This window comes from Neomonachus schauinslandi, chromosome 3, assembly GCF_002201575.2.
Source record: "Neomonachus schauinslandi chromosome 3, ASM220157v2, whole genome shotgun sequence".
Classification (NCBI taxonomy): domain Eukaryota; kingdom Metazoa; phylum Chordata; class Mammalia; order Carnivora; family Phocidae; genus Neomonachus; species Neomonachus schauinslandi.
This window is the reverse complement of record NC_058405.1, coordinates 78,971,368-78,997,986: the sequence shown is the minus strand read 5'-3', so window position 1 is coordinate 78,997,986 and position 26,619 is coordinate 78,971,368. Positions and strand designations below refer to the sequence as shown.

The window sequence follows — 26,619 nt, the reverse complement described above, 5'->3', positions numbered from 1 at the left end:
TCCACACATGCGCACATGCACACACTTCCCACTTCTTCCCCATCCACATCTTTGTCCCCACCCTCACCCTCTGTGACAACTCATAAAACAGACTCCCCTCCCCTATGGTACTTAAAAGAAAGAAGAAAAGGCAGCCTCATCATCACCAATACTGACTGGTGAAACCAAGACACGAGGTCATCAGAATGTACACAAATTTAAAAACTGTGGTAGTCTTGGTTTCTTACCATATGGGGTGGCTAGAAAATGCCTTCTATGGCTCAATCCCTCAAATCTGAGAATGATGTTCAAAAGTATCAGTGGAATACACCCAAACATATAACTTAAGTTGCTTAATGACAAATGATGAGGGAATCAGAACTGCTAACATTAGAATTAAGTTTCTAAAAGAACCATTTTTTTCTTGTCACTAATTACCAGCGAACGCAGGACTCTGGGTCAAGATTAAATGAGGGCATGAGCTGCGTACTCAACTGCATGCACAATTGTGAATAACACAATGGGAACCTAAAATTCTAGTTTTCATGTGTACTTAACAGATAAGCAGGTACTTATACCCCCTTAATTAAATCAAGGGTCTATTCTTGTCTAAAATATCTTTTAACTCCAAACATACACACTTTGCATATTCACATTCACTGTCTTCAATTACCTTCAAAAGATCTTGTGACATCAGAGGCAGAATTAGGTTCACTCCATATAAAACAACATCAGCTGCGGACACAGACCTGTTTGCTGCTTGCCCTGGCTCATGTCCTCTGAACACTTCATCTATGAAAATTAAAAAAAAAAAAAAAAAAGGCAGTCTTAGAATTGCAACATCAATAAGCTAAAGGAGTTAGATATATTCTATCCTTGTCTTGCCCTGGGTCATCCTTTTGTATTTTACTTTTTAGGGTCTCTGAGTACTTGATGCAGCTATTCCGTGTTTACAATATTATTCTACAATGATAAAAGTAAAGTAAAACCTATTCCGCTGACAAACTACACCGTAAGTTAAATAATTTCCACAGTAATACTTATTTTTACCTCTTAGGTGTGTGAAATTTTTCTATGCTGTAAAGCAATGGGGGAAAACACAGAAATTAAAATGTTACAGAAAAAAGTAGTTAAAAAATAACTACCAATATGAAAAAGGATTATTATCCTTAATCCATAAAAAATGTATATAAATTAAGAATCCTCCTAAGACCTAAATAGGTGAGTGAGCAAAATGCACAAACATCTAACCAAACCAGAAGCTCAATGAGAAACAGTTCATTCGGGCACCTGGGTGGCTCAGTTGGTTAAATGTCTGCCTCTGGCTCAGGTCATGATCCTAGGGTCCTGGGATCTAGCCCCATATTGGGCTCCCTACTCAGGGGACAGTCTGCTTCTCCCTCTCCCTCTACCCCTCCCCCCTGCTTGTGCTCTCTTTCTCTCTCACACACACACTCTCTCTCAAATAAAATTTTTAAAAAATTAAAAAACAAAAACCAAAAAACAGTTCATTCTACTCATTAATGAAACAATGATACTACTTCTGATTCATTAAATTAAAAATGACTTTTAAATGATAACATGTAAATGCTGGTGAGGATATAGTATAAGTTACCTTCAAAAGTAATATGTTAAGAGCCTCTTGAGCCCTGTATGTACTAAAGATATAAGCAGAAATTCAGACACAGATTTGTCCACAGAAGTGAATGCTGTATCACCATTTATAACAGCAAAACCATAAATATTCCAAACGTCCAGTATTAGGGAATCAGGTTAAATTCCAAAATGTGGAGTACCATGCAGCCATTAAAGGTCATGAAAAATTTTAATGACAAGGAAAAGGCTAACAACACATTAACAAAAAAAAGGCAGAATATAAAATTATATTTAAAGTACGATCACAAAATTGTACAAAATAACCAAAAGGGAAATGACCACAATGCCATTTATACTGGACTCTAGATTATGTCAAAGAATGGGTGATTTTTTTATCGCTGAACTTAAAAAATTTTCTATTAAGAGCGAATTACTTGGTATAACAGACAAAAAGATAAAATCAGGTTAAAAAAAAAAAGATTTCTATTTGAAAATGACTTTTTCAGCCTAATTGTGAACTTCTTCCCCAGGAGTCTCCTTTCCAGCTGGAAGAATCCCATGTTCTGAAGCCGGGCACTGGTGAACCTGGATTGCATCCCGCAGGAAACCTAAGCCTGCTCTGGAGCCCTGGGAAACTGGTCCTGGAGCTCCCACCCCGCTCCCAGGGCTTGCTCCTAAAAGATAGGGCTCTCAGGACTGTACAGAACGTCCTGCCTTGTGCTTGGTGGGACTTGGCTCTCCAGCCACAAGCTCTCCTAAGGATTCAAGAATATAGAGCAGAGGCCCATTCCACTTATGCTTTTAATCTCCCCCTCTACTATATTAATTGTATTTCATAATATTTAAAGCATTTTCTATTTTATCTCAATTACCATTATTTTAAAAATAATCACTTAAAGTATCACCTTCCTTTCTGCCATCTATTTTATCAGCTAATGCTGTTTCTTTTAATCTTTTTGCCTTTTTATTATGAAAACCTGCCATTCCTCTATACAATGTGTTCTTAGAATGGCAGACTGCACCACAAACCTGATGACTGGGATGCCTTTTCCCTCTCCACAACCTTTAACAGCCCTCCCCATCCCTTTTAGTACAAGCTTTTAACTTTGAATCAGACTCTTCAGAGTACAGGGTTCTTGACCTGGGTCTTTTCAGCCCTAGAAAGTCTACAGCTGAGTTTCTAAGGGTTCACAACTCAACTATTAACCTTGCGTAAAACTCTGAGGCTGGTGTGACATATACTTTTTAAGGGAAAGGCTCAATAACTACTTCAGATTTTAAAGGCACACGTGCTCTAGAAAAGGTTAAGAACTCCTGGATGGAGAAGCATCAACCTGAACAAATCAGAAAACATGTGAATGACATTTGGTGAGAGGCTGGGCCTAGAAACAGATGGGCAGCTGAGGCTTTGGTATAGAAAGAATTCACTGAGGGGAAGTGCAGGACGGTGCTTCTCTCCTAGGTACCCCTCGTTAACTGCGAAGGAGAGTAAACTGTCTGGACTGTAAAACTGTGCTTAGGGTAGGGGCAGACATTGCAAAACACTGTTGTTCAGTGGATAAGGAAAATAAATCAATAAAGGAAACAGAGAAAGAAGAATCTCAAGTATTGGGGAAAAAGTGGAATGTCATAGCACCCAATTCAGAAAGAGAATCTTACAAGGATGTCAGAAGTATCCACTACTATGAATGTCTGCACAACGTATGAAAGGAAGCTTTAGATAGGATTCATTTTTCTCTTAGAAAACAAGATCCCTTGGGTTTTAAGGTACGGTTGGCAGTGGGTTAAGAGGCAAGTGAAGGAAAACTATGCAAATAAATGATGTTTCAATTACTAATAAAGTTCTTGCCTGTAATATCAACTTTCTTTTACCTACTGGTTGCCAGGAACAATGCTAGGCACCCTGATACTTTGTAGCTCATCTTTAAGACATTTCAAATGGCATTTATTATGTACCCACTTTAACAGAATAAACGAAGAAAGGCCAACTGACTTCCCCAAGGTCAGGCTGTCTGTGAGCCCCTAGGTTAGGCCTTCCAAGTTGGCCTGTCAGCTCCAGAATTCAGTGTTACCCATCCCAACAAGGGTTCCCAACCAAGCTGCAATCTGGAAAGTGCTACAGTTTTCAGGGATAGCTATCTCCGAGAACACAGGGGAGTGATTCAGTCAATAAAGTGTAACTCAGGAGCACCTGGGTGGCTCAGTTGGTTAAGTGGCTGCCTTCAGCTCAGGTCATGATCCCAGGGTCCTGGGATGGAGCCCCACATCAGGCTCCCTGCTCAGCAGGAGTCTTCTCCTTCTGCCCCTCTTCACCTCTGCTCATGTTCACTCACACACACACTCTCTTTCTCTCAAATAAATAAAATCTAAAAAAGTAAATAAATAAAGTGTAACTCAGAAAAGACTGGTCCTGGCATCCCATTTAGATGCTGGGATGTGAATCCCAGTCCTGCAACTTACTAGCTATTGATCTGTGGGCAAATGACACGACTTTCTCTGTGCCTGTATTCTCATCTATAAAACGAGTATAACAATGATACCTATCTCTTGCCATTGTGAAATGAACAGTGCTTGGCATTTATAAGAACCTAATAAATGGAAGGTATTATTACTATTATTCTTATAAGAGAAGAGCCAAGCAGGAAGGGATGTCGGTCCTACCTTCGCTTCAAATAGACTGACTTTCATGATTTTATAAACTGAACTTCATAAAATTTCACTTAAAAACATTCCTTTGCTTAAAAAACAAAAAAACATTCCTTTGCTTTAAAAAAAGACAATAAAAACAAAGTTTAAAATCATCACACTACATCTTACCTGTATCACTGAAATCTATGAATTCTTTTGATAGAAGGTTAGTAAGAAGTTCCATAATGAGAAGCAGGTCTTGGTATTGCTCTTCCTCTGCTGTAACATCTATTCTTTGCCGCCCTAAGTTATTCTTGGAATATACTTGCAGCAAAGTAAGGCAAGCTTCATATAGGTTCATAGCTTTGGACTGTAAGAGAATGGGCGATAAATTACACTACTAAGTAGAACTTATTTGGGAAAAAAATATAAACCCTAAAAGAATCTATAATCTAAAAAATTTACTCTGAATCCCAATAGTAGCTCAAATACTTGTTTTAAACTATTGTAAAACATTAAGAAAAATGAAAAAGCATGTATTAAAGATGGCAGTTATATTTTAAAAATTAGCAGTTTCCTAACAAAATTTGACATCCATTTTTTTGTTCATTTGATAATACATACTAGAGAGATAATAAGATTTTGGCAACAGAACTGTTTTACTTCTGCTGTTTCAATTTCTTGTATAACATTTATTATTTTAAGATTTAATATTGTTTAACTTGCAAAAGCACAGAGTACCAAACAGTAGTTTTTGTTTTTTTTAAAGATTTTATTTATTTGACAGAGAGAGACACAGTGAGAGAGGCAACACAAGCAGGAGGAGTGGGAGAGGGAGAAGCAGGCTTCCTGCGGAGCAGGGAGCCCGATGCGGGGCTCGATCCCAGGACTCTGGGATCATGACCTGAGCCGAAGGCAGCCGCTTAACGACTGAGCCACCCCGGCACCCCCCAAACAGTAGTCTTAAAACATCAAAATAAATGGCAATGACCTGACCTCTCAGTCATGCATCTGTGACTACATTTGTAATATTTATAAAATAAAATCTTACTTTTGAGCAAGTGCCTTTGATCTAACTAAAAAGTTTACAAATCAGGAACCCATATGAAATGGTTTAAAACAAGATTTATGCTAATCTGCAGGCAATTACAAATATATTCCTTTAAGGCACTTTTAAAACAGCTTTCTAAATAATTTCTAAAAATTAATGCACCTCTGCTTACTGATCATAAAAGAATTAAAGTGTCTAAATATCCATTTCATTATAAAGCAAAGATACAAATTGCCATTTAAAATTTTAAGCCTAACCTTAGACTTTCAACAGACAGAAACTGATTAAATTTTTCCACCATTTGTCTTATCAAACATTCCTCATTTGGATGAGTTTGATTGAATAACATTATATTAAAAAAATATTACTGATTACTAACAGTATTAGGGCAAGAATTTTTCCTTCAATAAGCCTTCCTCTGAACTCTGAGTTCTTCTGCAAAGTTCTGAAGTCTTTTTGAAAACTCTTTTGGAGGCACAAAAATATTATTTCAGATAGTATTCATTAAATTTAAAATAAAGTATCTGTTATTTTGTTATACTTTAAGGAGTTCTAATCCTAAAGGGATAAAATTAGAAAGTGCTTACCTCTCCAAGATAGCATATTTGTTTATGTGCAACTTCAACAAAAACTTCTATTATGAGATTGACAGTCTCTGGGGTATTTTTGTAAACTTCCATCAATCCAATGCAATTGGTAAGGAAGTCCATCAAAAAATTAAAAAGAATTGCTACATTGTCAATCTGGGTAGCCTCAGCAATGCCACACAGGGCCTCCAGTGTGGCAGTGATTTCCTGCTTGACTTCCTCTTGCTGACACATCTGCTGAAAGTTTTCTTGATTTATCACTCTTAAGAATCGCTGCTGAAGTGGCTGAAGAACCTATCAAAGTAAAGCATAATTTTCTAAAAGTTTAATTCACATGCTTCATTTATTTCAACTTTATTTCCTCAACTTGGATAAATATTCACTTTCTAAAGCATTACAAACTGTTGGAGGCAAAAAAAGCACTGAAAACAAAGAATATCTGAACCACATGTTACATTCCCCATTTTAAGGATTTTATTTATTTTAGAGAGGGAGAGAGCATGTGTGCATGTGCAAGTGGGGGGGTGGGGGAGAGGGAGGGAGGGATTCTTAAGCACAGAGCCCAACAAGGGGTTTCATCTTACAACCCTGCGATTATGACCTGAGCCAAAATCAAGGGTTGGACGCTAAACTGAGCCACTCAGGCACCCCTACATTCCCCATTTTGAGGGTCATCATAACTTCTGGCCTACATAAAGAAATAATACACAGTACACTAGTCATTAGGGAAATGGATATCAAAACCACAATATGACATCACTTCATGCCTTTTAGAATGGCCATCATCAAAAGGACAAGAGATAAATGCTGGCAAGGATGTGGAGAAAAGGGGATCCCAGTGCACTATTCGTGGGGATTGTAAACTGGCGCAGCCCACAAAGGAAAATAGTATGGAGGACCGTCAAAAAATTAAAAACAGAATTACCATATGACCCAGTAATTTCACTTCTGGGAATATATCCAAAGGAAATAAAAACAGTAACTTGAGAAGACATCTGAACCCCCACGTTCACTGTAGCATTATTTACAATGGCCAAGACATGGAAACAACCTGAGTGTCCACCAATGGACGAATGGATAAAGAAGTTGTGGTATATATGCAACGGAATATTTAGCCATAAAAAATGAGGAAATCCTACCATTTGCGACCACATGGATAAACCTTAAGGGTATATCTTAAGTAACTCGGAAAAAGAAAGACAAATACCATATGATCTCACTTACAATGAGGAATTTTAATAAAATAATAAAATAACAAAAAATCCCAACTCTCAGAAAAAGATTAGTAAAAAAAAATTGTTCTGTAAAAAAGAAAAATATTTGTAGTTACTAGAGGTGGGGAGTGGGGGAGTGGGGAAAGGGGAATTGGAGGAAGGTAGTTGAAAGGTACAGACTTCCAGTGATAAGATAAATAAGTACTAGGAGTGTAATGTACATGATGACTATAGTTAATATATATTACTATGCTGTATGATATATAGGAAAATTGTTAAAAGAGTAGATCCTCAGAGTTCTCATCACAAGAAAAAAAAATTTCTTTTTATTTTTTCTTTTTATTGTATCTATACGAGATGATGGATATTGACTAAACTTCTTGTGGTAATCATTTCACAACATATGTAAGTCAAACCACTTCCTGAAGTAATTTAGGTTCCAAAAACCACGAATCACAGAACATGACTTAGTCAATGCCATTCACAGAATTCTGTCACTATCATCATCTCTCTCCAATTCATTAACTGTTCCCACCCCCAAAGATGAAATTTAAGTCTCCAAAGGGCCAGAGAATAAATATGGACTTTGCAGAACGTGTCATCTCTGGCCCAACTACCCAATTACAATTGCACTGTAGTACAGAAGCAGCCAGACATAAAAATGTAAACAACTGAACATGACTGTGTTTCAATAAAACTTTATTTACAAAGGGACAGCAGGCCAGATTTGGTCTGTGGGCTCCAATTTGCCAACCTCTATTCTCCAGGGTCAAGCCCAACATACAGCTCTTGCCTGTTTTTCTCTTTTCCCACTCCTCTTGGCAGAGGACATAACTTCAGATAATCAGTCCTGCCCTGAGTGAAAATGCATATTCATGAAGATATCTTAATTCTATTTAAAGCTGTACATATGATAATACAATTATTTAAATTCTGGTCTGAAGTCACAGATGACTACCTAATTCTGTTACCATGTCCCTTCTCAGACATTAAGAGCACTCTAGTCACAGGGACTACAGGCCACCCACCTACATACACTGGTAACTCTTGGTTCCTGATTTAAAGCTAATTTACATAAGGCAATGTGTCCACAGTGGTTACTGGCTGAATTATGTCCCCCTCAAATTGATACAGTTAAGTCCAAACCACATGTACCTCAGAATGTGGCCTTATTTAGAAACAGGGTTGTTGCAGATATAATTAAATTAAGAAGAGGTTATTAGAGAGTGGGCCTCTGATTCAGTACGACTGTTATCTTTACAGACAGGCATGCACACATGGAGAATGTCACATGAAGATGAAGACAGAGATTACAATGATGCTTCTACAACATAAGGAATGCCAAAGACTGCTAGCAAACCACCAGAAATTTGGGGAGAGGCCTGGAACATCTCCCTCACAGTCTTCAAAAGGAACCAACCCTACCAACACCGTGATCTTGGACTTCTGGTCTGTAGACCTCCAAGAGAATAAATTTCTATTTTTACATCACTAAATTTGTGATATTTTGTTGCAGCAGTCCTAGCAAACTAATATAGTGGTTAATTTGCATCTCCGTATTCAAGACTGATTCTTTAGGCTCTCATTTGAGTTGTGGGCAAAAATGTGCCCAAACCACAGAACACCTGAAAATATTCAAAAGTCATCACGTATGCAGATATGGGTAAATTGTAAGATATCTGTAAAATAATAAGCTTCAACCTATTCATTATAAGGGAAAAGTACCAGAAAAGGTATGACTGACATGTTTATGTCTCCACAGAGTATTTTACAGCAACACACAGGGTAAGATATAAGAGGGTGCAATCAAAATAAAAGGAACTGTTACCTCTGTCCAATACTGCTGTTTGGTTTCTGTGTCCATATGTGCAAAACCTCCCAAAACAAGAGCCTTCATCAATGTCCTCTGCACAGGACTTGACAAGAAATTCAGAGGTGGGCTTCGGCTTGCAAACTGCTTAGCTAAGTTCCACCAGTTTTCACACTGAATTACTAAGTTTGCCCTACAGGCAGAAATAAAACATAAGATGTATTACTTACATGGTATGTATACTAAGCAAACAATAATGGAAGGTAACTGAATTTAATTAGTTTTTAAAGTACAGTATAGTAAACTTGGTATAGACTTTGGAGGCACACAATTTTGTGCTCAAATCCCATCAGTCATTTGACAATGTAAAATTTATTTACTCTCTCTTATTTAGTTTTCAGATCTGTAAAATAGGAGGAACAACAGTAATAACAGACCTAACTCTCATGGTTGAGACTGATCTTATGATTAAATAAAATACTATACATGAAATGCTTGGGACAGTACCTAGTAAATTAAAAGAACTCAATAAGTAAGAGTCAGCCAATGCCAAGAGTAGTAAAAACCACATTCCTATGTAGTAAGAAAAATGAGAAACACTTCCAGAGTTGTAGAAAACACTAAAGCTCTTAACTTGCAAAATTACTAAATTATCAAGTTTTTCTCATCTTTAAAGTGGAATAGGAAACCTGAAAAAATTAAGTGAGATTATTCTGTATTAAAGTCTTTTTAAAACTATAATTACTGAATTAAACATGTTTCTCATAAGATTCTTTAATGCCAAATCCTTGAATAGTCAACACAATCCTCAATTTTAACATGGGAAAACTCATTTCCATTAATGCGATAATATGGGATTTTTTTTTTTAGGTACACTGCTCCAAAATGCACGGTCTATCTGGACCTTAGGACCATGTAACTGTTTGCCACTTGAAAGACTACACACACACACACACACACACACACACACACACACTCTATCTGGACCTTAGGACCATGTAACTGTTTGCCACTTGAAAGACTACACACACACACACACACACACACACACACACACCCCTTTGGACCATGTAACTGTTTGCCACTTGAAAGACTACACACACACACACACCCTTTGGACCATGCCACTTGAAAGACTACACACACACACACACACACACACCCCTTCGGACCATGTAACTGTTTGCCACTTGAAAGACTACACACACACACACCCCTTAGGACCATGTAACTGTTTGCCACTTGAAAGACTATACACACACACACACACACCTTAGGACCATGTAACTGCCACTTGAAAGACTACACACACACACACACACACTCTCTCTCTCGCCTATAATCAGCTTACCTTTCTCTTCTTTCCACCAAAGTGACAAGGAGCTGCACAGTGTCATTTGCAAGGTCCTGTTCACTACTCCACACTGAGAGGTTACTGATGACTTTTTGTAAGAGGTAGCCAATAATCCACTGAGAACCTTCTGTATCTGCTCCAAATGCTGTACTGAATGGCAGACTTATCTTAAGAGAGAAAACAAAGTTTTTAAAGTCAGAAAGATAGATCACTTCAAAAGAAATCCACAGAAAAATCAAACTGAAATTAGCATCTAAATCTGAAGTACTACTTACTTCACATCAATTTTATAAATGTATTCATTTCTGTTAAGTTGAAAAAAGACACCCTCAATCCACTTAATCTTCCAATGTGATTTTCCCGTCAACTTTATTTTCATATTAACATACCAACATGATATTTACACCAAATACAAAGAAAATAAATTAATCCATTCCCAATAGTAATCTGTAAATTAATATGGTTAAAATAAGCTGAATCAAATGATGTGCTCTAAGAAAGTTATTAAAATCGCACACCATTCATACAGTTCTCTTCAATGTGGAAGATGTTCAGCTCTTAGTTATATTTTGATGAGAAAATCACCAAGAAAAATGTTCTCATTTCCATAACTGTCATCATCATAAATCCAAATGAAGTCAGTTTTACATTCTGACCTGATCATATAGTTTCTCATCCACCAGGAGATAAGTCTTTGCCCAACGTTTTAGAAACCAAACAATATCTTTGCCCATTTGAGGGCTTAGTAGATGAGTGAGATCTGCTCTTATTGCTCGAGATTCAACTTCTGAAACTCTCAGAATGGCAGATAACAGCCTGTAAGTATAAAAAAGAAGTCATTTATTCTTTTATTTACTGACTGTCTAATCTTATTTTTTTCTTAAAAGTCCTTCTTCTGTTTCTCAACTCTCTGAATTTAGGCCAGGCTATACTTGAAATTTTCAATAGGCTTGTACACAAATGCCCCATTTTATTGCTGACCTTTCAGGAAGCAGGAAACAAGACAAAGCAAAGAGTCACGGATAGAGACAACCTTCTGTGGAAGTTGTACCAAATGTGCAAGTCTCAGCATTACCATCTAAAGATATTTTTCACATTCAAAATTGAGAAATACAATTAAAAGTTCAGAGTAAATGCTACATTCTTCAGCACTTTATCACTACTCCAAACTCCCATGGTTTAGCATGTTTTTATACATTTGTCATTTTATGGTAGAGGATCTGGAAATTGACTTATCTAGAATGCTTTGAATACTGAATCTTGTCTCTAAATCTGATAGTCCTATATACTTCCTAACAAACTTGATTCTTAATGGTATTTTAAAATAAAAATCTTGCTAAAAAAATTATCTCCGTGATGATATGCTCTAAGAAAGTGTCCTCTCCTACACTACATAATTCATATGGCTATGTGGTTTTAATAACAGAGCATGATATGCAGTTAAGTTGAAAAGTCTTTGTTCTGGGGGTGGGAGTAGGAGAGAACATAATCAGAAGTGGTATATATTTAACTTGACTTTAGCTAAAAGGCAAAGAAGGAAAGGGTGTAATTGAAAGAATCCATCTTAACATCATTTTATGGATATCTGTGCCAAAACAGGGATTCTAATCACCTGAAGTTTGGCTTTTGCTACTTTTCCTTACTGCTCTCAAGATGACTGAAATGATCTCCTTGTAATGAAATCTTACATTTCACTTCTTTATCCAACTGGATGTCTCGGAAGTTCTAGCTACTGTTTATCACTCTGTCCTTTTGAAATAATTTCTTCCCTTGCACCAAACCGGTTGTTTTTAAGTTTCTACCCCCAGAACATCTTTTTTCCCTATATATTACACACTCCCTATATCACGAGTGCTCAAATTTTCAAAAATCACTTTAGGGTGGATGTGAACAAAAATACCCCATGACTTCACAATACATTTAAGTTGATGTATCAGATTTTTCCCATAAGAATAGTTTTAAATGATATAACTTGCAGCCTAGCAGAATCTGAATTAAATAATTACAGTAATTTTCTAAATTCATACACAGGAATTTAGTTATCAGTGTTCTGATACCCACCATCATCCATTTGAAAAATAAATAAGTTTTTCTTTAACAGTTGGAAACTTTACATTGTTTTTCTCCTTAAATTTTTATTTCAACGTCATTTCCCCACAGATTATCTTAATACATTTTTATGTTCATTTACTGATCACACCATATAATTCTCTGAAACAAGTATGTCTAGTTATTGAAATATAATTTAAAAATATTCCCAGTGATCATAAGACTGTTTTAAAACATCTTTTGGATTATCTACCGCTACAATACTTATTAGTACACAATTGAGTGAAGTACACCACAAATTTAAATAAATTATTAAACATAAAAACAAAATTTTATGCATTTGTGAATGAAATTAATGTAGCAGGATTTTGTTTTTCCAAATGAACTTTCCAAAAAGTTCATGTATCTGTGAAAAAATATTACTTATTGCTAGAATGAGACAGAGTTGAGCATAATTTGATTTGATTCCTTCTTCACTTAAATAGAAACACCGAGAAAACCTAATCACATAAATGGAAGGTGTTTTTAAAATAAAAGGGTTCCTTCATTATTTGAACTTCTTCCAAGTTATATGCCAAAAATCACAGAGATCTACTATCAAAAATTATTTTTAATCATCTGTTAACTGACAACTTGATTTCTTCAACGTCATTTAATGCAAAGGGCTGAAAACCTCCTGATTTGTAAAATTACTGGTTATCTATTACTCAGTCATTCACTCCCAACACCATACTATTTGGAACCATCCCTTTATTTGGCACTTGGCACGTTTTTACACGCCTGCCTCTCCACTATGGTAAGATTCAGGATGAGTAAGAGCTCTTGCCTTTCTTTTGTAAAGTGGGAGCAAGGTAAAGAAGAGCAGCACAGGCAGTTTGTAGGCAGGTAAAACTGAGGCTCCCCTGAGCCTTCCCCTATCCTCATGGCCGCACCCTAGCAGTCAGCAAAATCCCATGGGGCTACTTCTGAAAGAACCATCTGCCTCTTTCCACCCTCACTACTACTAATGAAAATGCTTCCTAACCTGCCTTGTCATCCTTTATTTTTTTATTTTTATTTTTTTTAGACAAGAGTGTACATTCTTTTTTTTTTTAATGTTTTATTAATTTATTCATGAGAGTCAGAGAGAGAGAGAGAGAGGCAGAGGCAGAGGGAGAAGCAGGCTCCCCGCCTAGCAGGGAGCCCAATGCGGGACTCGATCCCAGGACCCTGGGATCACGACCTGAGCCGAAGGCAGACACTTAACCATCTGAGCCACCCAGGCGCCCCTGCCTTGTCATCCTTTAAATCCATCTGCCACAGTATAATCCTACTACTATGCTTTGATCAGTTCACTTCCTTACTTCCAATCTTTTTCGCCCAATACGCAGCACCATCCCTACTTCTCCATCTCTGCAAAGACCTCTCCCCTCCACACTTACACATGAGCAACACCAAACTGCCTCTTGCTTTAAGCCACGCTCTCACTTCCAGGCCTCTGCCTAGGCTATTGTCACTGCCTGGAATACCCTTTGCCTTCTGCAAACTCCTATTCAACCCTCAACTATCAGGTTAAATGCCATCTTTCCCAAAAGCACCCCTTGATCCTTCCCCTGCTAGGTGCTCCTCTATCACTCTTAGCAGACTTCTACTGTATCCTCATATCCTGGCACATAGGGGAGTGGAAGAAACAACTGATGAAGATAACACATTTTTTTCATTAAAGTGTAGTGGACACACAATGTTACACTCAAAATATTTTTTAATTGTTGATAGTTCCAATTTCTTTTTCTTTTTTTTTTTTTAAAGATTTTATTTATTTATTTGACAGAGAGACACAGTGAGAGCAGGATCACAAGCAGGGGGAGAGAGAGAGGGAGAAACAGGCTTCCCGCGGAGCAGAGAGCCCGATGCGGGGCTCGATCCCAGGACCCTGGGATCATGACCTGAGCCGAAGGCAGACGCTTAACGACTGAGCCACCCAGGCGCCCTGATAGTTCCAATTTCTAATCCTATTTTACTTTCTTAAGTATGCTATCTGAACATACTTTATATTTCAGACAGCACTCATACTTTCTCATACTTTACAAATTAATCTTGGATTACCTTTGCATTTCATAAACCAAAAGTCAGCAAAATTAGTCCAAGAGAGCTCTCTTTAACTTCTCACAACATCTACTGTTATCACTCTGATCTGGACCACTTATCACCTTTCCCTTGGATTACTTCAGTAAGCTTCTTCACTGGTCTCCCTGCTTCCATTTCTGTCACTCATAGTTTACTCACAAGGTAGCAGAGTAACCTTTTTAACGTGTAAGTTACTCTTCTGTTCAAAACCCTGTAACAGCACCCCACTTCACTCAGAGCAAAGGCTAAAGACCTTATCTGAGTCCCCTCTATTTCCCCTTCTATCTCCATCTTCTGACAAAATTCCACCTCACTCTGCTCAACCCACAATGGCAGTTCCCACTGTTGCCTGAATATGCTATACATGACACAGGGCCTTTGTGTTAGCTGTTCACTCTGCCTGGAATGCTCTTCCTCAGGCCTTCACGGCCTTGTTCTTACCAACCTCAAGTCTTTGCTCACGAGTCACCTTCTAAATAAAGTCTATACTTGATCACAACATTTAAAATCACACAAATCTCTGAAATCTGCACTCCTGATTCCCCCTACCTGCTCAGTTTCTTATCCCACAGCAGTTATGGTCTTCTAACATACTATATGATTTATTTATTATCTTTCCCCTATAAGGAGTTTTAAAAGGGGAATCATTTTTATTTTGTTCACTGATGTATCCCAAATGCCCAGAACAGTACCTGGTATATATTTGGTACACAATAATTATTTGTCAAAGGATAAATTCTTCAAGAAATGTGAACTTTTTTTAGTCAAACTAGGAATGTTTCTCTCATATAGCCTTTCAAATTTAATATCACGTTAATTCTTTGGACCAAAAAAAAAAAAAAAAAAAAAAAGGCAATTTTTGTTTTCCAACCTTCACCTCAACCCTCCATAGTCTGTGCTCTCAGATACAAAAATGTTTTGCTCCCACACTGATACCTGAGACTGGAAAAATTGAAAAAGCACTGAAAATACAAGGAAAGCATTCCTGATGGTACTGCCCAGGCAAGAAATGTGACACAGAATATAATATGACAGCACCCTGAAATGAACTGCCTTTGAAATTGACATTCACCATGAATCAAACCAAAGCAAAAGCAATGATTTCCACAAGCACCTAATCTAATGCCTATAGTAATCCCCAAAAGAACAAAACTTTCAATAGAGCATTGATATTTTATTTCAAACAAGAGAATAAAACAATAAAGGAAATAAATTCTCAAACATTTCCTTGATATTAACTTAATAGTTCATTTTTCAAAGAAAATATTTTCTACTGCACAGGTGTAAATGAGATCCATATATTTTTGCATTAAAATTAAAAAGATGAGAGGACAGCACCCTGCTTGATTTTGCAAATGGCAAAAACCAATGTTATTTCAATACTGATATCTCTGCCTGAAACCTAAATTTAAAGATACTGATATTTAAAATGCTGTTTTCAAATCCTCTTCCAGGAGGATATTTGTCTGGGTGTATCCCTCCTTCATTTCATCATTAAGAATGAATGAAAACTTTGCCACTACTACTAGGAAGATCAAAGTGAATTCTCATCTGAGGCACACAATCTAACTTCACCTGACAGGACTCTCAAGTTTCACATATTCAGGACAAATATATATATATATTTTTAAAGATTTTATTTATTTATTTGAGACAGAGAGAATGAGATACAGAGAGCATGAGAGGGAGGAGGGTCAGAGGGAGAAGCAGACTCCCTGCCGAGCAGGGAGCCCGATGCGGGACTCGATCCCGGGGACTCCAGGATCATGACCTGAGCCGAAGGCAGTCGCTTAACCAACTGAGCCACCCAGGCGCCCCAGGACAAATATTTCTACTTCATAAGGTAAGAATCATAGTTTTCCTTAAAAAGCCGTTTAAATACAGTTTTAGCTTTCCCTGGTTTCTAAGAATCTCATATACTTTGTTTCATTCACTTAGGGTGCCTGTACCGTGTTAGCACTGCTTTCTGACGGACATGGAATATGTTCAGAGAACTTTCGATCAAATGTCCCTTCAAAGTCTCACTGTAATCAGAGTAATTTTACATTTGTTTTGCTCAGCACAGGATATAGCTGTCAATTCTCACCAGAGTGGCATTACTTATATATACGGAGTACTTGCCATCCTTGTTTATTTCAAGGCTTCTCCAAGTTTTATTTTCTTTCATGTATCAGATTTACAACGTGCCTAACACTCGAGTCATCTACCCATCAACTCAGAATTTATAAAACAGTATAAATTACAAGAGCACAGCTACAGAGTTCATATTACCTAATCACAGAATCTGTTCTGTTGTACCCTGGGATGGAAGAAGCCTTTTCTCCTGGAGATCCCAAAATTTGAAGTGTTGTATTAATGTCAACTTCAGATGAATGCTTAATGGAATATTCCATTATTTCTGGAGGTATTAGCGGAGTCTCTCCCTGAGTATCATCAGCTAAGAGGTAGCCTTCAGTTTAAAAAAAATTAAAAATGAACACTTAACAAATCTACATTTATCAAATTGCACTATAAATGCTTTCAGTTTTATCTGATTTACATACATCATATTAAGTTGATGTAAAAGTAAATTATAAATGTTAATTTCAAGTTTGAGGAGAAGAAATTTTCTAATTAACTCTCAAAATACAAAGGACAAATGTTTTATTCACCAATTTTATAATTCATAGTGACATGTAGGCTTTTTAATCTACTACCTTTTAATAATTTTCAGTAATATATTCTGTAAATGTAATAGGAATTCTACTATTATCTCTATCAAAAGTCAGCATTTGGGAATGCCTTTTCAAAAATTAAGATTTTTCTTGATTATTTGGAATACAGAAACACTGCTAATATGGTTACAAAAGAAGACCCTAAAAGTCAGACTGCCTAGATTTGCATTCTGGCTCCAAAAATTAATAGCAGTGTGACCATGGGCTGGTTTCTTTAAAACTCTCTCTCAGCTTCTGCATTTACAAGATGGGGATAATAATAATAACAATAACAAAACCTGGTAATAGTACTAAATCAGCGGGTTGCAATCAATTCCACATAAGACATTGGGTATGCAACAGGCATTAAATATACATGTTAGCTAGTATTTTAAAAAAATGCATCCATAGCTCTGTGATATACAGCAGCTGTATTCAAATTTCACCCCAACACTATGTATGGACTTTTATTTTTTTAACATATGAAGCTTCTTCTAACATAGGAAGTTTAAACTGCTCAGTTGGCAATTACATTTTAAAAAGAAACAACCAACCAACCTGTAACTAAAATAAGCCAGTGAATATCTTCATACAGATCATCAAGCATTTTGTTGTCAATAGTGCTTGAACCAGGTGAAGCAAGTAACTGCTGCTGATGTCGCTGTAACTGACCATGGAGCCTTGTTACTCTTTCTTCTAATAAACTGAAAGAGGGGGGAAAAAAACCCAAAGCTTCATAAAGCTCAATAAGCAAAGATCTAGAACAACTCATAATTTCCATTTATTAGGCAACATAAATTAAGACGTTAGCGCAAAAACACATATATGAAAATATTATAGTACACAACTGTTCTCATAGCAATATAGGAATTGTGATTTATTGTTCATGACATAGAATTAAAACATTGCTTTACAAACAATCAAGGTTTACAACAGGCATTTGAAAACTGGTTATTCCAAGGTTTTATTGATATGGGTCAAATCATTTCTCATACCATGTTTTCCACAATCTCTCTGCCATCTATGCTGTAGTGCCTGGGCTCCAAATGTACAAGCCAAGGAATGCAATCATGAGTATGTTTCTGTCCATTTGTTCCAGTGTGCTGGGATACGGGGTGGGGGTGTTTAAAGTCTTTAAACACTTTAAGTGCTCTCCAGGGAATTGTGAATAGAGAATATTTGCTCCATGGGGTTTCTTTGGACTGTGTGTACCTTGTCAGAAGAGGTATACAGTGTTCTGCAGCAATTCTTCCTAGCATTCCTACACTGGCTAGTTGATCTGAAAACTGGTCTCGATCATCCTCTTGAAGTTCACTTATTTCTTCTTCCTCACGAGAGGCCACACCATTGGCAGTCTATTATTGAAGAAAGAAATAAAGAGTGAGGAACTGCATTCCTTTGTTCAATGAATCATGCATTTTTGTTGCATTATAAAATAACTTCAGCACATCACATGAAAAGGAGGTGGACAGTGCCAACTCAGCGGTCTAGGGCCTGCTATCTAACTATGCTGACAACGCTAGTAGTTACAAAAGAAAGCGGGGAGGGAGACACCAAAGAGAAAGAAACGGAGGGTTATTACCCCGTGGTGCACATATATAAACAGAGCAAACTGCACTCACAACCCACCTCCCACACCAGAGAATTTAACTTCTGTCACTGACTGAAAAGATCTGACATCTTTAAGAGGTCCTTTATATACAAGAAGTCATTTGTATCACTGGACAACTAGGAAGACACAGGTGGGTAAGTGAAAACTGAAGAGAAACAGGGTAACTACAAGCAGCACCCCACAAAACATGAACTCACTTAGTAAATGGGGTGACTTTTGCTTTAATGCTCTCAGCAAATCTTCTGAAGAAGCTCCTCCTAAATTTCTAGTATTATACAATGTATAATAGAATAAAAGAGACAAAACAGAGTTACGATGAAATACATTTTTACTTACAATCCAGCTTGAAACTTACCAAATTCCTCGTGCCATCTGGAGCTGCGAGGTGGCACTGAATATAGGAATTGAAAACTTGAACTGCATGTTGGGTAAAAAAGCCTTTATGGAAATGTTTGTCGTCTTGAACCAAAGTTAGCCAGGATTCTAGCAATTTGTCATAGGCTTCCATGTATACCATGTCATCTTTATCAAGCTAAGAGAAAAAAACACTCATAAAACAAATGGCCAGAGAAATAAGATGGGAATTATAACAAGAGTTAGAGTTATACGTATAAATACTTTTATGAATTTTTCCTTTAGCAAAGGTTCCTGATTATTTAATAATCTAGAGCTAATTGGGCCCATTTTAAAATTAAACAAACATTGCAGTAAAAATGTGTAAGCTTTTTGTTAAACCTTCTAAAATCTTTCTAACTTAATCTAAGTAATTCTTTTTTTTTAAATTTTATTATGTTACGTTAGTCACCATACATCATTAGTTTTTGATGTAGTGTTCCCTGTAATCTAAGTAATTCTTAAGCACAAAGGAATTAATGTTTTTTAGAAGACTAGTTGTTCGGTACTTTGTGGAACATGCACTTTTCAAATAAAAATCATATTAATATTTTTCTGTGGTCAAGAGAACTGTTAGAATAAAAATACTAAATGTGTACTTATAACACACTTTTAAAAAAAGATTTTATTTATTCATGAGAGAGAGAGGCAGAGGGAGAAGAAGGGTTCCCAAGGAACAGGGAGCCCAATGAGGGACTTGATCCCAGGACCCCGGGATCATGACCTGAGCCAAAGGCAGACGCTTAACCATCTGAGCCACCCAGGCACCCTACAACACACTTTTAAATGATTTTAGAAAAAGTGAAGGATGATGAAAACAGACTGGCCTAATCAGCATATTTAAGAATATGTGGGGAGAACTTCATTGATATTCCCTAACATTTTAGAGCAAAAAAGAAAAACAAGGATAGGGCCTACACAGGAAGGCGTCTGGGGAGGATGCTAAAGCGGGAGGAACACCAGAAGCATGTGGACTCACAGAAACCAAAGTATGTGAGTACAAGGGTGGGGAAGCCAAACAGACAGCACTAATAATTATGCAGGCTTGGATATTTTTTCACCATGTACAGGCTGTATCCTAAAATAACTTCAAAGTAAAGTATTGGGTCGTATTGAGGAGGAAGAGTCTATACATAGTGATTAAGGATACCTCTATGGAGCCCAAAGTGTTTAATATTTAACATTATCACTTAATTTTCTCACACTCTAATAAGAATCCACATCCTAATTTTGCCATCAATTACTAATCTGGGTCATAATTTACCTATGTATTGATTTCTTCATCCACAAACTCACTAAGATCACTATTCAATGAAAGGAATACTTAGTGTCAAGCACTACTGCTTAGTGCAGAAACATAAAAATGTACCCTTCTTTCATGCGTTTAAACTCAGTCCAGTGGGGAAGAGCAAAAAGCAAACAAAAAATACACTAAAGGCCATAAAGGATAAACACACATTTCAGGGTCAGTTTTTAACAACAGCGTCTCTCATAAGAAATTTGTTATAAATAAAAGAATACAGTTTTGAACTATGTACTCACTTTTTTTGTTGTTTAAGATTTTATTCATTTATTTGAGAGAGAAGAGAAGCAGGCTTCCCACTGAGCAGGGAGCCCGACGATGACGTGGGGCTTGATCCCAGGACCCTGGGATTATGACCTAAGCTGAAGGCGGATGCTTAACTGACTAAGCCACCCAGGCGCCCCCTATGTACTCACTCTTAAAACGTTCTGACATTTTGTTACTAGGTTTCTGACATCCTGTTACTAGGTAGTGAACCCACAAATACTGAAGGTCAACAGAGGTCAATAGGTCTAATTTATAACTTGGCTTTTCTGGGTTCTAAAGCAAACAGGCCCTCATCCTACAAATACAGAACTCTGGAACCTTCACCAAAGAGAATCATCTCAAGCTGTTATTCTAGCAATCTGTCAATAACTCAAAAAAGAAAAGTAATGGAAGATCTATTTCAAGTATTCTGGATTACCCAGTACCCCCAGATCATAGTATCTAAGCACCTATGTGAACTACTTTCGATGAACTGTGTTTTCTTATGCTTCCAACTTTTATTAACCCACAGTATATTTAAAAACAAAACAAACAAAAAAACTCACACAAAAAAGCCAGTCATTTTCTGGGTAAAATTGACATTTTATTTATTTATTTTTAAAGATTCATTTATTTGAGAGACAGAGTGTGCAAGCACAAGCGCGTAAGTGGAGGGAGGGGCAAAGGGAGAGGGAGAGAGAAACTCAAGTGGATTCCACACTGAGTGCAGAGCCCGACATGGCTCCATCTCATGACCCTGAGATCAGCCGAAACCAAGAGTCGGACGCTTTAACCTACTGTGCCACCCAGGCACCCCTAAAATGGACCTTCTAAAAGATATAAAAAATTTAAGTCATTTTGTGAAAAATTTACATTAAGAATGAAGGAAAAATGAAAAGAACGTCATTTGTTAATTTAATAAGGATTTAAACAAGCAACCCAAATTTTTACTACGTATTTACCTGGCCTTAAAAGTATATTTACCAAAAATGAGCAATTCTTTGAATGCAACCAACTGGAACTTATTCATCTCATGAATGGTCAATTCTTATTATTTGTGGTATTTATGTTCTATAAAGTTGCCACAAACACTGAGTTAGTAAACAGGTTAGGTTCCTTCTCTAGTCACTACATTTTCTACCATGTCGAGGCAGACAGATCAATATATAACCCTGTTTTATGCATAACTTAGTTTCATGTGTCTGTTTACAGACACCTTATTTAATATACATCGTTCATTCACTAATAATGAACTAGTGGCCAACACCACTATAACTCGTGCCTGAACGAAGCTTATCTGATTCACATATCTGCTCCATAAGGCAGGCACGTCACAGCCATTTTGCCCGCAGGAATGCTAGGCAGCACTTCAGCATAGCACTCAGAGGCCATCTCAAATGCTGAAATTATCCAGGCAGTCACTGCATAGGAAGAACTTCAGTATTTTTTTGAAAACAATTTAGAATACCCCATTTCACACAAAAATGCAAAAAATGTAGCACAAGAGAACATGAAAATGTGTTTTTACAATATGAAGGCTAAAACGGGAAGGCAGAGAATTTGGGGCCTTGTTTGACTTCAGCTGGGAATAAGCATGTCAGGCAATTCCTATTTTTCATTAATCTTTGCATGCACATGTCCACAAATTATCATGAGAGTGCCACGAGTGCTGATTTGGGGATTACAAATAGAGCTCTAGCAAGGGGGAGAATTGCAAATAAGGAACTTGCGAATGAGGACACTGGTTCTTCTTGCTCAGATATCACCAAAATGCATTACATGTTTGAAACTGTCATAGCTCATAATTTTTTGAACAACAGCCATCCATATTCTTGGTTCCATAAATGCAAGATCATATTCATTTAGATTTATAAATACCTATGAAAATGATCGATTCAACCATTTTTTTTCATTTCTACATCATTTATTTCCGTCCAACCATCTTTGTACATACTGCTTTCAGCACTAATACCATTATAAACTGTATTAAGTAAATTCTGTGGCACAAACATTAAAAAAATAAAGGAATACTGTCAACAATATGTGACAGTCCAAACTCTTGTCACAAAATATTTGAAGTTTTTCCTGTGGAATGACTGACTTGATGAGAATAACCTATTTTCCTGTTCTCCTTGGAAATACATTGTTTGCTCAAGAGTTGATGAATTTGAAAAATTTGCCTAGGATATCATCAACTAAAACTCAATCTTCGATTTCACTTATACTATCAGTTTTATCATCATAATTAAAGCTTAGCATGCTATCTTTTTACATTCATCTTCTAATCTGTTTTATCACTGTAAACTGTCTTATTCTGGCAATTTCCTCCTCTTTGTTACTATGGGCAGAAAATGAAAAATTCTGAATTCCAAACAGGACCCAATGAAACATAAAGACAAACAAACAAACAAAAGAAGAACTTAAATGAAACTGAAACTCTAGACCCTGGTGGTATACTGAGAGTTAAATAATGTTGTAAAAAATAGCCAAATAAAATCTGTTCAAGCTTCATCTGTTGTCATGGGGCTGAGGATTCCAAATCATTCACTGCCTCCTATATAAAGCTTTGTAAGAGATTTTTTTCCTACCTTTATTTTTACTTTATATTAGAAAGAATTCTTCTGAGGAGCAGGTGTGCTTCCTCTTTTTGCATGAGATCCTCTTAAGGAACCTTATCTCCCATCCCATTTCAAGTCCTTCAAATCTAGAAAGTCAAATTTATTATTACATACAATGTAAGCTTCTAGCTTATATATCAAAATCACTCTTTTTCTCTAATCTTGACTTTCCACTCTTATTTCTGATTGTTTCTTGCAAGTTTTAAAAGATTATTTCATTTTTGGGGCTCCTGGGTGGCTCAGTTGGTTAAGCGACTGCCTTCGGCTCAGGTCATGATCCTGGAGTCCCTGGATAGAGTCCCGCATCGGGCTCCCTGCTCGGCAGGGAGTCTGCTTCTCCCTCTGACCCTCCCCCCTCTCATGTGCTTTCTCTCTCTCATTCTCTCTCTAATAAATAAATAAAATCTTAAAAAAAAGAGATTATTTCATTTTAAATGCCATCAGAAATCTTCTATGAAACAAAGAAGGTTATGAAAAAATAAAATAATCTCTAATATAGTTTCAACTGCTATGCTTATCATCTTTCCTCTTTCCCTCTAGAACATGGCCACTCTTCTAAAGCCTGCCCAATTAATGGAAGAGCAGCTGTGAAGAGTGGCCTAATGTAGAACATTTGAAGGGTTAACTGAACATGAAACTCACTTAAGAATGTCTACTTAACAGCAGAGTCACATGGCAATTTACATGTAAGAATGTTTGCTGCAGCATTACTTAAACTCATGGCAACACATTTATGAACCATTTCCCTAATCCATGACTTCTAGCATTATTTTAATGACATGAAAAAATGCTCATAATAATATAAATAAAAAGTAATGATTTTGTTTTTATTTAAGTCTAATTGGCATGCCTTAAAATTTGGAAGAAATACATTAAAACATTAATAGTTAAGTTTCAGAAAGTGAAACTACAAGTGATTTGGTTTACTTCTCATTAGTAAAAAAAAACTTTAAAAACAATTATTGAGTATTAAATGTCCATAATTTGAGAGGAAAAGGGTATTTATAACCCTTTGTGTGAGTAAAGAGATGCCAAGAAAGTGATAAGTAATGGGATTTTTAAAGAATTTTAATTTTTATGCACTGTTTGAATTACTTTTACCAATTAGCATATTCCATTTTTACATTAAAATTGTATTCTGAAATGACACTAGTAACAAAATTAAAATTATAAATATGAGGGAAAAAGTGGAAGTAAAAACTTAACTTACAGAAAAATGGACACACTCCTAGTATTTGGATCAAGGAAAAAAAGAAAAAAGAAAACTTCAATACTCCCACAACTAACCATTTAAAATTTTTAGTTAAATTTTTCTCCAAAAGAAAATACCAGCCTCAGTAGATTTACAGGTGAAATCTAGTGAACTAGCAAAAAAACAAAGCAAAACAACTGATCTTATAAACTGATCCAGAGAAGAGAAAAAAATGCATTAGAGAATGGTCTGTGGAGTTGTCGTAATTCTGACAACAAACAAATCCAGCCATTCATAGAAGGCCATGATATGTGATCATCCAGTTGAGTTCAACTCAGAAATGCAAGGGTAATTTTACCATTAGAAATATCCATAAGGGGCGCCTGGGTGGCTCAGATGGTTAAGCGTCTGCCTTTGGCTCAGGTCATGATCCCAGGGTCCTGGGATCGAGCCCCACATTGGCCTCCTGGCTCAGCAGGGAGCCTGCTTCTCCCTCTCCCCCTGCTCATGCTCTCTCTCTCTGTATCTCTGTGTCTCAAATGAATAAATAATATCTTAAAAAAAAAAAAAGAAATATCCATAAAAACAATTCAGTTCATTAAAAGATTAAGCAGAAATGCATTTAATAATATCCAATATTGTCATGTATTACAAAACCCCATTAGCAATTCTGATAAAGAATAGCTCAAAAACATAGAGCAAACATTATCCCTAATGATGAACCAGAAAAGATGAGTTCTGTTTCCACTTGTATTCAACACTGTACAATAAGAAAAAGAAATGTATTATACTGTAAGAGAAAAAATACAGATTGTGAAGTCTGAAAAGCAATATTATCATTATTCACAGATGATATAACTGTCACAGAAGACTAAAAAGCCTCTGAAGACAAATTATTAGAACCAGTAGAATTTAGAAAAGTTAGTAAATATCAGATCAATATATATAAACACCAACCGCATTTCTCTATGCTAGCAGCAATCTAAAAAATAAAGTTTTAAAAAGATACTATTTACAATAGTAACAAAAATATAAGGTACTAAAAAACATATTCCTTTATTTAAAGCCAATGAATTAGACTTAAATCAGTACAGAGAAATACCACATTTATGGATAGAGTTAATATTGAGAGATATCCATTCTTCACTTAAGATCCCCCATAATCCCTACCATAATCCAACTTAATAAATTCACAAATTTTATATGGAAGAATAAAAAGCCAAATATATCCAAAACTCTTCTGAAGAACTGGATGGGAGTAGGGTGAGGGTAGGAGCATGACTGTCAAATACCTACACATCCCCTTAGAACAAAGCAAAATATGGAAATGATTAGAGAGCCCTGGAAACAGCCACTTTTATGTGAAAACTAGAATATATGACAGCAATTGTCCTATAAATCATTGAGAAATAATTCAATAAATGTTGCTGGCAGCAAAAGAAACCAGCAACAAAGTGAAAACACTATGGAATGGGAAAAAAATATTTAGAAACCATAAATGTGATATGGGGTTAATACCCAAAAAATATAAAGAATTTCTACAACTCCATAGCAAAAAACCCACAAATAATCCAACTTAAAAATGAACGAAGGACCTGAATAGACATTTTTCCAAAGAAGATGTAGGAATGGTCAACAGGTACATGAAAAGATGCTCAACATCACTAGTCATTAGGAAAATGCAAATCAAAATCAAAAGGAGACCTCACTTTATGCCTGTGAGAATGGCCATAATCAAAAGGACAAGAGATAATAAATAATGGCATGGATTAGGAGAAAAGGGAACACTTGTGCATTGTTTGTGGGATCGTAAATTGGTGCAGCCACTATAGAAAAATCAGTATGGAGGACCCTCAAAAAATTAACAGAATTACCATTTGATCCAGCAATTCTACTTCTGGGGATATATCCAAAGGAAATAAAAACTCAAAAAGATAATGTGCATCCCCACATTCACAGCAGCATTATTTATAACAGTCAAGACATGGAAACGACCTAAGTGTCCACTGACGAATAAAGAAATTGTGGTATATATACACACTGGAAAATTTCCCACCATTAAAAAAAAAAATGAGGAAAACCTACCATTTGTGACAACATGGATGGACCCTGAAGGCATTACGCCAAGTGAAATGAGTCAGAGAAAGACAAATACTGATCTCACTTATATATGGAACCAGAAGATGAA

At 36.4% G+C, this 26,619-nt stretch overlaps 1 protein-coding gene across 2 annotated transcripts in view; it reads right to left on the bottom strand.

Annotated features, from left to right (window-relative positions):
- XPO4 (exportin 4) overlaps nt 1-26,619 on the bottom strand; it is a 117,954-nt gene that overhangs the window by 4,931 nt on the left and 86,404 nt on the right. For both annotated transcript variants that reach the window (XM_044913582.1, XM_044913583.1), the window contains exons 10-19: nt 19,035-19,211; nt 18,280-18,422; nt 17,626-17,771; nt 16,646-16,823; nt 10,876-11,035; nt 10,217-10,386; nt 8,884-9,058; nt 5,842-6,135; nt 4,393-4,573; nt 653-771 (exon numbers count right to left, since the gene is read on the bottom strand). In XM_044913582.1, coding sequence (XP_044769517.1) covers nt 653-771; nt 4,393-4,573; nt 5,842-6,135; nt 8,884-9,058; nt 10,217-10,386; nt 10,876-11,035; nt 16,646-16,823; nt 17,626-17,771; nt 18,280-18,422; nt 19,035-19,211 — 1,743 coding nt within the window. The remainder of the gene's footprint in view (nt 1-652; nt 772-4,392; nt 4,574-5,841; nt 6,136-8,883; nt 9,059-10,216; nt 10,387-10,875; nt 11,036-16,645; nt 16,824-17,625; nt 17,772-18,279; nt 18,423-19,034; nt 19,212-26,619) is intronic.